This window comes from Ptychodera flava, chromosome 21, assembly GCF_041260155.1.
Source record: "Ptychodera flava strain L36383 chromosome 21, AS_Pfla_20210202, whole genome shotgun sequence".
NCBI classification, from domain to species: domain Eukaryota; kingdom Metazoa; phylum Hemichordata; class Enteropneusta; family Ptychoderidae; genus Ptychodera; species Ptychodera flava.
This window is the reverse complement of record NC_091948.1, coordinates 4,081,292-4,094,593: the sequence shown is the minus strand read 5'-3', so window position 1 is coordinate 4,094,593 and position 13,302 is coordinate 4,081,292. Positions and strand designations below refer to the sequence as shown.

Genomic DNA, 13,302 nt, shown 5'->3' with positions numbered 1-13,302 from the left:
CAGACTATTGGCTTTTCATATTAAAATGAGCTTCAAAGGTGTTAAACTTTTTGGAGACTTTGCTTGTGGTTGATAATTACACGAGATTATGCGAAACATACGACGAGATGGCATCGTACTGCCAGTCGCGTAGCAACCATAGTTACTTTGTGAGCTCTCAGGCTAGAAACACTGCTTCACGCCAATCAAAACATAACACGCCAGCAGTTTCATAAACATGTCCTTTCTTGACGCACGTGTAAAAGACGGTATGACTGACCGTAAACCATTGAGTAAAACCAGACAGTATCGATAAAAGACTTTCAAATTTGGTTCAAACACACTCATTATATATTCATAAAAATATGAGAGGAATTTTTAAAACGGTAAAACCCACTTTCCTGAAGCTCAAACACTCCCGTTTTTGCCAACACATCAATTCCGATCAGCACCACACGACAGCAACAACACAAACTCTGTCGAACATACTTTCGCTTAACAATTGGTGAAAATCCGAAAATTACCGAAGGGTGCATGGTCGGCACTCTTCGGAAAGAGAGCCAAGAGCTTCGTGAGGCGAGGCAAACATGGATGGCTTACGTAACCGCTTCACGCCTTAAACAATAGCTGTTGCCACTCTGTCTGATGTTACTCTGTGTGAAAACCTACTGCACGAAGGTATGTGACCTTTGAAATCCTGGGCACAGCTACAATCACATCGAGACGCAGACATATACGGACCATTTCATGAAGACAGACCAAACCGAAATGAGAATGTTTACACGCGCATTCATCCGTTGAAGGAATGTCCACAAGAGCTGTCAAATGAGAAATGAATTAGACCCTATGAAACCACCTGTTGTTGACACGACGACCCTTGTCAAAGGAAAGGAGTAGATGCTTGAAGCTCTTTCCCACTGTTTTCATAGCGTAGGTTTCTTATGTTATTCGAGTCCTGATATGGCCCAAACTTTGACCCAATAGATTGTTCGTACGTATAGATGTCAATGTCTTGCAAAAACGAATTTCGGACTCGGTTCGATAAAAAGGATGGTGGAGACCCGCCTCTGAGAATTAGGCAAAGAAGGCTTTGGCTCTTACTCTCCGAAATCCGCATTACCATAGCAACTCTCGTGCCGCTCAACTGTGTATACCGTTCTATAGGCGACGTAACTGAGGAAAAGACTCTGCACTCGATAAATTTTTCTGTAAATGTAATCGCTGGACAAAAATTTACGTGAATACTGTTATTTGGCAACCTCGATGTTACAATACTCCTTATATTTCACTAAATGAAAATTAAATATGACCAAATATCAGATCTCCCAAGTTTATCCGTATTAAGTAGCAAATTACACATCCGATGGCGCATAAAATGCAGACGAATATCTCTCAAGGGCACACTTTTAAGAGGAAAAAACTGACCACAGAGAGTTTACACGCTATTGGCGCTCATTGTGTGCAGTCTTACCACCAGACTGAAGCCCTATCCTCGTATTCTGCTTGTTCCATTGGATATATGATTTAGGCAAATTGAAATCTCCCACTGATTAAAAGAATATTTGAAAATGTTTGTACCTGGGGCGTCACCTGGCGTCGGATTGCGAAGGGAAAATACATAATTTTTAATCTCCCGGTAGTTTTTAACCACATATCATATCTTACATATTATGTCGTTAACGGTGACGTCACACCTCTGCAAAACTGCCAGCAAGGCAGACTTCTCACGCATGGTGTTGATTGAGTGTGCTATCTGAGGCAGGATGTCTTGAAGTTTTTTCGCCGAGGAGACAGGGCTTCATTTTCATGCCGAGTAGGTAAGTATGAGTATTTATTTTTTACTACATTCTGTTACATTTACATCTTTGTATTAGTTTGAAATATCTAACACAATGCGAGTTGCCCGACGATTAGTGTTCCCGTTAACGTCGTCAAAAGGACTAGTCCGTATAAATATGCAAGCTAGTTGACAAACCTTTTTTCCTCGACGACGCACGATTGGTGTTATCGTAGATGAACTTTCCCACGCACAACAATGCCTTGACACATCACTTATTGGAAGCAAAAAAAACCTATTCTGTAATTGATGGAAAGCAGTGGGAAAAACGAATGGGAAAATATCACCGTTTATTTTCCACGCGTACTTGGCAATTTCATCGCGCACACAGGCTGTCGCCATTTAACTCGAAACTGTATTTACTCTCACATGCCACCGTAAATATGCGCCCGAAATCAGGCTGCAAGGCTGTAGTACCAGTTTGCCATTGTAAATACAAGGCAAACATGGATGAGACATATGTCGCATATTGACAGACATATATTGTAAGGCGATTAGGATGAGCTAGGACTGCGACATATATTTAATACTTTTTCGATGATATGGAGTGTTCTGAATTGATATACAATATAGGCCTTTGACACGATTTTGTCGCTCGCCTGGTCTTACACGTAAATATTGTTGTTAATACATGAATTATTCTGATGTCACTACTGCGTAGCCAGATGAATCTTGTTCTTGAGGTTTTTTAGTCCATAGTCTGTCTGCATGAGGGATGGCCAAGCTGAGATCACCTATGTTTAAAATAGGTTAGCCCTGTAATATCGTCCAAGGCTGTCTGAAAAGTTCCAAGTGCGTGTGGTTATTACGTTTCTCGATTGTCATTGCCGACATAACTTAATTTCTAATTGAGGGACCTTAAGAATTTACGCTGATTATGTACCGGGGCGCTTTTTCTTGGTGGATTTATCTGTCAATACTTCGTCACAGAACCCTCCCCCCCCCCCCCCCCCCGCCCCCGATTACACTTTAAGCGAGGAGTCATGGGGGCGAATCGCTGATGTATGTTTGTAACATCGCACAGCTGACACTGCCTTCAATCGACAGAAATTCAAGCAAGTCCCTATGTTCTGAGACTGTGTGTATTTCTGCGGTCGGGTCCCTCGAAATGTGATGGTTACTGTTTTAATAATATAGGTGGTTATGAATCACTTTCGCCACTCTTTCAGGGAGCGTTCAGATATCATGGGAGGGATGAGCAGGTACTATCCTCGTCGGGTTCTGTCAACAAAGTCAATGACTGCATTATCCAAACAAAACTGATGACCCACTTGGAAGATTATCATAATTTCATGACCCAAGGGCTCGTCACTGCTGGATTATTTTTAATAAATATTTTTCAATTTTTTGCAATTTTTACTATTTTTAGTTTTATTGGAATAAAGTGTACAGTATTTGTCTTTGCATCACAGTCTTAACACTCACATACAGGAGAGAGACAGAGAGAGACAGAGAGAGACAGTTTTCAAAATTTTGCAGCGGTCAATTTCAGACGGTATCATCATTATCATCTTCATTATGATACATATCTGTGGCTCTGATGTGTCTCTGTCATCGTTTTACATATGTAGTTTCATTGAAAACTTTTCTCTTTGTTTCTGCTCTTTTCTGTACCTTCCTCAGTACACCACGCATGCACCTGTAATTAATTAATTTTTTTCTCCCTTGGTCTTACGTTCCAACTATATATATTAAATTCTTTATGAAATTACCCATGAAAGTGCTTCGGAGCAAAACTTTGATTTCGACATGACCTGGTTTCCAGTAGAAAAACTGCAATTTGAATACTGCCATGCCAGTAATGGTACCAGAATCTACGGCCATGAAGGGATCATGTAGGGATCATGTAGGGATCATGTAGGGATCATGAAAACGGTTCCTTCTGCCACTGGTGTAGGTAGAAGCAGAGAGACTAAAAGTGATAGTATTTCAGCGATGCCCAAGTTTTATGATCCCTATTCGTGGGGTGAGGGTGCCTGTGTCCCACCGTGATGTCACCTGGTATGTATTTAGTATTTATTGAAAGAGACTTGAAAAAACTCACTACGTCATCGTGTTCTTCTTACAAATTCACAATGAAAAACGTCAACGATGGTTTTCATTTAAATTTCAGTTTAATGATTTCATTTAGGTTTTGTGCATTTGTGCCTTTAAAACGGTCAGTTATCGACAGTATAGATAGTATCCGATGACACGCCATGAATTTCTAAATGACAGGTTTTGGTTTAATAATAATAATAATAATAATAATAATAATAATAATAATAGGTTCTTATATAGCGAACACATCCACAAGTCCTTGTGCTCAAGGTGCTTTACAATTATTATACGCCTGGTTACTGGACCTAATTTGATACCACTCAACTCCCTGGGGAGCAAACAACAGCTCACATGTACCCATCACTCGTGGATGGGGAGAAGCAATGAGAAATAAAGTGCTTTGCTAAAGGACACAACAATATAGCCATGCCGGGGCTCAAACTCACCATCCTGTGATCGTGCGTCCACTGCTCAAGCCACTGGCCCATGATGTCTCCATCTAGCTTGCATCTTTTGCTTGCCTTTTCTTTGCTAAGCATGCCAGGAACACGTCATTTCCACTCTGCTGGTAAAATCCATAGGAAGACATGGCGTTCAACATTTGCCAAGGCAAGATTTAATAATAATAAGAAGCAGAAGGAGGAGAAGAAGAAGAAGGAGATTTCCATTTTTCAAATGAACGTTTATTACTAAAATTAAACTCCTGTACAGAAAAGTACATATCAAATCATTTCAATTTTCAATTTCAATTTTTGAGACGAAAAGCATAATTGAAATCAGAAATATGCGTAATAGCTGATGATGATCAATTACCGAAAAAAACTAAGAAAAGTTGGGCACTAGCAAAAACTGCAAAATGGCTATGACACTGAAGCTGAAGCGAGACGGAGAAAACTGATGAAAAGGCAAACAGGTAGCTATATCACAGCAACATGAGGAAACATACCAATTAAATCTAAAAAAGCACAATTTTGTTATTGACAGAAGGCAAGATGCAAGGTGCATGAAAAATCTCCACTGAATAGGAGAGAGCATAACAAACTTCCGAAACAAGAAGAAGAAGAAGATAATAACAAATAGCCTAAATTGTTAATACTTGAATACTAGAATACTTGAGTGAAGTGATTTCAGAGAACGGAGAGACAAGGAGAAACGCCTCAACTGCCCGTAATACATCTGCACACTTAAACAAAGCTTGTCGTCTGGGTGAGCTTTTAAAAATCAAGAGCCCCCCCCCCCCAACACACACACACACCCCTTGTGTTATGTGCAAAAATCATAAATCACTTTTTGCAGGTTTCTACATGTAATTTCAGGTGGAACTCCCGCCATGAGAACTGAACGCGACTCCTACGTAACATCAGCTGTTTTTCCATTCCTTTCGGAATAATTTCATAAGACCTAAAAAGAAAAAAAAACGACAAAAATAGGCAGAGTCTCATCTAGAGGTATTTGGTTGTGTTTGTTCAGTCGTAATGCCGTCACAGTGTGTATAGCAGCTGACGCTCATGTCACCTAGCAGTTTGTCAACAAGCCTAATGCTGCTCCAGCTTAGACGAAATACGATGTGAATTTAGAAAATGTGCACTATTGAAATGAAATTGACGGGAATAATACTGTGCCATTTCATTTAGTCGTACAGAAATCAATTTGACAAGCTGACGACTTCTTAACAATTCTATACCGGATTTTGCTGATTAAGGGTACACAGTAACCCGGCCAGGCTCTACGTGCGACTTCCACCGAAACCTAAATTTACCATATATGTGAGAATTCTAAATGCATGTGGTGGGAAATATTAAAATGGGTACATACATTTAGATACGAACTCAGATGTTTTTCCTCTATAGCTGTATATCTAACCCCAAAGAAATAGTCAAAAAGAAAATTCAACATGTTGAGGCGACAATATTTGGTATTTTAAAATAGTTTAAAATTGAAGAGTTCACATTTTATGGCGACGAATTGAAACATATGTGAACGAAACATATCCTGTATAAACTTTATGTCAGAAATATGTTTTGGCAGTTTACGGTGATAAATTTTAGCACTGGGTATCGATAAAGTGCGTGGTTCTTTACCATTATTATAATCAGCGACGCACATTGAACGGCAGACACTTGTAATCACATTTCGAACAGTCAAATCTCGAGGTGAGACAGGGATGCTAGTATTTTGCTTTGAATATTGAGAAACTATATGTGACCGAGATGAAGAAACGCAGATTTTAATTATGGTGCCACTTCAATCAACATGTGCACTAGCTAGTGCAAAGTTTTTATTGGTAAACGGTAAACCAAATAAAAATGGCAGAGGTAGGAATAGTTTAATACGAAAGTCAATTTTTCAAGGTCATTGCTGTATGCAAAATAACCGACTCCGATTCTCTCCTCTTTCGCTTCCAGGTTTTAAACATTTTCAAGATGGCTCGCAAGCTTACGTCACTGTTGATGACAGCCCTCGTCATATCGATATTTCTGAACCTGACCTTTTACATGTCTCTCATTCAACGTATAAACGTTCCAACAGATGTCGTAGAGGACAACTTCACCCTTGAGGAAGCGGGCGGTGCAGAACAAACCAAATACGGGGAAATAATGAGAGACATCGCCGCCGAACAGGTTGACACGCTGGTCAAATTTGGAAAATCCGTACACAACTCGACAGTCAACAAAGTAGGCGGTATACTACAGCACAATTTGATGTGGGCCTCAAATTTTTCTACTGATAGACTATACGATCTGCTGCTGTCGTCACGGGTATCTCGCAACACGACGTTCAACAAGATCTATGACTTGTATGGCCAATTCAAGGCAATGGTCTCTCCAGAAGGGTCGATTGATGAGGCAACAGATAACCAGATAAAGGAGAAGTTTATAGAAGTGATGCAGAACTTTACCATGATAGAGGCAGATGATGAAGAACTAGATAGCGTGCCCGAGAGCGATTATGATGAGGAAGGCAGGAGCAGTAATCTTCTTGACGGGGATGTCGAGAGCATTAACGGGGGAAATGATGGAAAGTTTGACGAAGACATGGATATTTTCGAAGATCTTGGAATAGAAGAAGACGTGCGGGGTGCTTTCGAGCAATTCGAAGTTTACGATCATGACGCCGTCAGTACCACAACCAATGACGGTGTCCGCGATTTTCAATATTTTGAAGATATAGGCGTGGACGGCGATGCCCGCCGTGCAGAAGACGACGAGGGGGATCCAGTCACTCTGGCGACACATCTAATGAATAAAAGCGATGCATATATGGCCGAAAAGCTACAGGTCAGCCAAGTCCAGTTTCCTGCTCCACTTCTGCCTCACGCCGACTTTCCTATCGATATCACTAAGGCTTGGAACGTGACCAGGGTGATGTACAACTGCGTGGACAGGAGTGGCGCGAAGACGCTGCTTACCCTGATCGGAATTCTGTCTTTCGAGCACGGCTTTCGGAGTGTCTTCAATCGCATCAAGCGATACAATCTAACCCAACAGAGAGAAGAAATTGCTGTCAAGAGCGTTGCCAATCGGCTGCCGCCATATGTTTTCACCAGACACGTTCACTATCTTGATTTCGAGCATCACAGAGTACAACCGCATGCATATATCAACCTCATCCGTGAACCATTACCCAGATTTTTGACCTGGTACTATTCAATCAAACCTGACGACCTGAACGAGTCCAAATACAGATTGCACCCTTACATGGAACACAACTATCGCATGAATTTTGATGAATGCGTCCTCTCTAACCATCCTGCATGCACAGAAGAGAACGCCTTTCAAGTAATCCCATTTTTCTGCGGCCAGGCTCCCGAGTGTCGCATCCCCAGTCGGTGGGCTCTGGAAAAGGCCAAGAGACGCGTCGTGCAGGATTACGTCTTCGTCGGAATACTGGAACAGTTTGAAGACAGTCTCCAAATCTTCGAGATTTTGATGCCGCAGTTCTTCGAAAGCGCCGTCAAGGTGTATAGAACCATGGTGTTGGGGCTGAAGAAGTATGAGTACTACAAGAGCATTCGGGCGCCTCTACCGTCAAAACTTGCCGTGCAAGAGATGAGCAAACGACTCAGTTTAGAGTACGAATTTTTTAATTTCGTCAGAGCTCGAATGGAAATATTGAAAAAACAAATTTTGGTGAAACAGAGTAACCAATTTTCTATGAAAGTATATTGACTTATCTTGTTTTGTTAGACTCTTAGTCTTCTTTCACGACTGGTCTGTCATTTGGACATTGCTTCATTTCCTTTTGCATCTGCTGTTGGAGCCAACTAACCATCCTTTGGCACGACTCCCAATGGTATAGGTTCAACTGGATTTTATCAAATTTAAAATCTCTAAATGACCAAACCCACTCTTATTGATAAAAAATAATCAACAATGTATGCAAGAAAATAATGGGGTAATGTTTTGATGTGATTTAGCAAATATAAAGTCATTTGTTTATAAAAGACACAAGTCTTCGTTCCAAATACATGCAGTGTCATATAGTGTTATACGACGGTTTGGCAGCATGGTAAAAACAAATGTTTGCGAGTATACACCGCTACGCGGCGCTGTACTGGCACATACCGACAAGCTTTCTCTTCGCATTCTATTGAATTTGTGGTTGACGGACGTGATGTTGGGTCACACATGTGATGTGACATCAATTTGTGATTTCTATTTTTGATGTACACTTAGATTCTTTCATGCTTAACTAGTGAAAATAAATAAATGTTGAAAGAAACAAAACTTTGACTGGAACCAGCCCTTTCATGATACGATATGTTACTGAAGAGACCAAACAGCAAGACACTTCGCGTGAACAAGGCATTGATTTGTTTTGAAGCAACCTATTTTTTCACCGATGTGGTTAATAGCACTTGGCCAAATAAGTTGCACAATATTGGGAGAAGGGGAATTACATACAATTGTACTTGCACTTTTAATGCTTTCACCCCTCCCCATCTTTGATGTGTTCCTTTTTTCAATAGGGTGAGTGGGCGTCTGTACAGGGAAATGGGGTGAAAGGGTTGATAATTTTCATTTATTGGAAACAGTGTCAGCCTTGCACAAAACTATTTCAAACGATTAAATTGCACAGGCGCCAGTGCGCTGGATAGTCTGCTTGATCGATCGATATTCTGCTCGATCTATCGATCCCGTACTCGATCTGCCCGCCACTGCAACCTAAATACATATGAGTGATTCTGTTTCACACCTCGGCAGTATTTAGCTTGCAGTGTCGGGCAGATCGAGCAGAAAACCGATCGATCTGGCAGACAACCAGCACACGGGCGCCTGTGTTAAATTGTCACAAATTACCAACACAAAATTCTCACTTTTGTAAAATATTTGCATCAACCAAACACATGCAAGTATTTTCTGGCATGAAAGTGCATGCCTGCTCAACCTTATCAAAAATGTTGTAAAGACAAGCAAAACTGAGAAATATTTGTCTTTTTCCTCTCTTAAGTTTTCCGACACTGCCACACATTAAACTATTATAATGCCATAATCATGAAGATATATTTTACTCCATAAAATTTCACAATGAAATGCGGAATATCGGCACAGTAACTCACTGGAAATGTTCAAGGCGTACATGAGGTTGGGGTTTGGGGAAGTGTCCGGGGGGCCTATCTGTCTCAAGACCTACTAAGTTTATTTCAAAAGTTCATGAAACATCAAAAGGCCATCTTACTAATTATATGAAAGACTTCAGACTACATGACAAGGTCATGCAAAATTAAGAAAGCTGCAAATCTTGACCGAGGGTTTGACATTGACAGAAATACCCTTGAAGGAGATATTCAGTACGATGTGTTCAATGGGGATTACTCAAGCAATTACCTCACTGTCTGCACATTTTATCAGTTACCTCTTTGAATGGACACTGAATGCGTAGTCTGCACAGTAGCTGTATGTGGAATGGAATGCAAGCTATGTTCAGGGTATAGATATACTACATAGTCATCTGTTGATATCCTAAACACTGAGTCTTCCATTACAACCTCTACAACTCCTGCATCAGAGGCAGCCATTTGGGAATAGGCGATAAAAATAAAACAGCACTACTTCTCTGAGATGGCTGATGTAATTCCAAAGGAATGTTGGACAAAACTTCTAAAGCTGAAAAGCTAAGTACTTGTGCAAGGAAGACCCAAAGGAAGCTTACCATGATACCCCATTACTAAGGATCGAGTGACTTCACGATGTGGTTTATGGGTATTTTCTCGACTACCGGCATAGAAAAAATTGTCATTATTATTTTGCTATTTCAATTGGCGATTTTGTTTGTATTTTCGAGAATGTTAAAATGGCTTCTGATTTCTTCATATTCCCTTGGATAACCTGTGAATAATCAACTGAGCTGATGGGAACCAAGAGCTGGTCGGAAAAAGAAGCAGCAGTTGCTTTTCTCTAAGTTTTTTCAATTGCTAGTTTTGCAATCTTCTCTGTATTACACTGTATATACTCTGCTTCTTCTTTAAAACCACTGCCCCTAAATAACCATCACACTGGCGTTTTGTAAATTCTGAACTGTAAAGCAAGGATTGGTAAGCTATTTTGTGGCCAAAGTCATGAAATATATATTTAACTTCTTTGATAATTTTTGACATTGTCAGTTTTAAAATTGTATATTGCTACAAATGAACCCTTCATAGAGTCCATTTTAAGGACAAATATTCCTTGACATGGTAAACCTATTGCTCCATGTATCCTCCATTAATTTGCGTTTTGAAAACTTTAATTCCACTGAATTTTATATCCCTGAAATAGTCTTCTCTCTGTTTCTCTCATCTGGTGAATCTTCATAACCATGAAACCACAAAAGAAAACTGATCAAAGTTCTTTTACTTACACACATCTTGATATTTCTAATTGCATCTATCCAAAATATACAATCTCTGTAGCATGCAATACAACTTTGTCAATAATTTTATTCATTCTGACCCTTAAGGTCGAACATGCCTCGGGGACAGATAGTCGGATTCTCAAATTTCTACAATTCTTTTTTGAACCACTACTTGTGGGGGCTCATTTTAAAGCTCTTGAAGAAAGAAAAACTTTCACTGGCTTAGTTTTTCTAAAATCCAAAATTTAATTTTTCCCCCATAGAGTTAACACAGGAATGGCGGCCATTTTGAATTTCAAATATCACAAAATGTTGGGTAATTTGTTTCGCTAATTCCAAAGTTTGCACGGTGACCCCTGATTTTTATTGTTGATTTGGTAACAGAATGGTTGAATGTTTCATTCAGGAAAGTTTGAGCAAAAGTTTAAGTTTTTCACTTTCGAGGCGCATACTACCTTAAGATAGTATACACCTCAAAAGTGAAAGACAAACTTTTGCTCAAACTTTCCTCCAAGAAATAAACTTTCAACCATTCTTACACTGACTCAAAAACACAAATCAGCGGTAACCATGCAAATGTTGGTACTAGAGAAACAAATTACCTAACATTTACTGATGACTGAAATTCAAAAGTGGCCGCCATCGCCGTGTTAACTCTACAGGGCAAAATAAAATTTTCAATTTTAAAAAGTAAGACAGTGAAAAGTATTCTTACTCCAAAAGCTTACATTGAGCCCTCACAGGCAGTAGACCAAAAAGGATTGGAAAAATATGAGTCTGAAAATCAGTCCCCGAGGCACATTAAACCTTAATGTACATGAACCTTATCTCATACCAATATGCTGATAAACAGCCTGTTGATAGCTTTGGTAGAGATACACTCAAAATATTTTGAAAATTTTCAATATGAAATCTGGGGATTTTGGAAAAATTTCATCCAAAATAAGTCCATTCTAAAAACTTTAAAGTAAAAATACCGTCAAGGACACTATGTGCTCACATTCGGTTTGAATTGGTCCATTCACGAAATATTTAAACCAAAAAAACAAGAATGACAAAAGCAAATAAGGTCTCCAACTTAGGTACTGGAGGTCATCTTTAGGAACTTGCATATCAACTTCTATAGCAATGGGACAAGCAGATCCTAAATACATAAGCAAATGTCAACAACAAAAAATAGCCAGAGAAAGCTTGATAAAAAGAAAAGTGGGGGGAAGAAAATGTACAAGGGATCTGGTAAAAAAGTAATGTTACCTAATCAATCTTCTAGACCCTACCCCCTCCTGAATATCAAATGTTCCATCCCTTGGTATTACATAAGGCCAGATGGCAGGAAATGTATTTACAACCTTGGGGAGTTTTTAATTAAAGCTATGAATGCTATCATTTGAATGTAAACAGCACTACAGATAGTGAAATGCCTTCCACTGTAGGGGGGATGACAACGACATCTGGAATTATCCAGGATGCAAATTTCTCATCAGTTCTTGTGTGTCTTACATAGAAAAGTTGCAAAAATTGGTCCGCAATGAAAAAATTCACCTCAGCTTCGTTTTCTGGATCAAATTTTCCTACAAATTGATACCATATATGACAAAATTATGTTCACAGCCTTCGAAACTGTCTCACAACATATCCTGGGTTGGTGCAAGTCAAGTCTGAGAAAATTACTTAAAATATACAAATTTGGCAGTTTCGAAACACTTTGAGAAGAAAATTTATCTAATAACATCCCTCGGGACTTTTATACCAAATTACAAAGCTATCAGACAAGTAATTTTGAGAACAAGTTTTCTTGACCAAAAATGACAAAATTGTCTTAAAAATACAAATTTGTATATTTCAGGACAATTTCCACATATCTAACTATTGTCATCTCCGGACATCTGTGTACCAAATATAAAAGCTGTCTGTCCTGGGGCTTTAAAAAGAGAATACTTTTTAAGATTTTTTGACCAAAAATGACAAAAATTGCCCCAAAATAGTAATTTTCCCAATTTTGTCATAATTTCAACAATTAGAAGAGTAACACCCTCGCAAACATCCAACCAAAATTTGAGAGCAATTGGGCTGGCGGTTTCAGAGAAGAAGAATTTTTACTTAACATGAGAAAAATCACAAAATTCAGCAAAAATACAAAATTAAAGATATCTCCACGATATTCATAAAGTTTTATAAGGTTCACCTAAGGTACTTGCACAAAATTTTTCAAAGCAATCAAAACAGAGGTTCTTGAGTTATTAATTTTTGACCATTTTCACATTTTGTAAGCTCATTTGCATAATTTTGGCAATGCAGACTTCATTTGAAGAAAATCCAATCTATAGCCCAGGATGCATCCACACACCAAATACCAAGCTGAAATGTGCAGCGGTACGCGTGTTTTTGATGTTGACAGACATACTGTACATACGTGCATACATACATACATACATACATACATACATATACACATACATACAGACGCCACCGACTTCAGCTTATATGATAACCTCACATTGGTATACCAAATGTGAGCTAAAAAGTATATTTTGAATAGTAACCCTTTCACCACAATGGTTTCACCCAGACCAATTGAAATCAATGATGATTTTGGACCAGTATACAGGTAA

At 39.2% G+C, this 13,302-nt stretch overlaps 1 protein-coding gene across 1 annotated transcript; it reads left to right on the top strand.

Annotated features, from left to right (window-relative positions):
* Positions 1–1,633: 1,633 nt before the first annotated feature.
* On the top strand, positions 1,634–12,985 carry LOC139121142 (uncharacterized). The gene is made up of 2 exons (XM_070685809.1): positions 1,634–1,796; positions 6,262–12,985. The coding sequence occupies exon 2, from the start codon at positions 6,280–6,282 to the stop codon at positions 8,023–8,025; it is 1,746 nt and encodes a 581-aa protein (XP_070541910.1). The 5' UTR covers positions 1,634–1,796; positions 6,262–6,279; the 3' UTR covers positions 8,026–12,985.
* Positions 12,986–13,302: the final 317 nt, after the last annotated feature.

Excerpts from the sequence above, each read along its gene's own strand:
- LOC139121142 (XM_070685809.1), top strand. The coding sequence starts at position 6,280 with ATGGCTCGCAAGCTTACGTCACTGTTGATGACAGCCCTCGTCATATCG.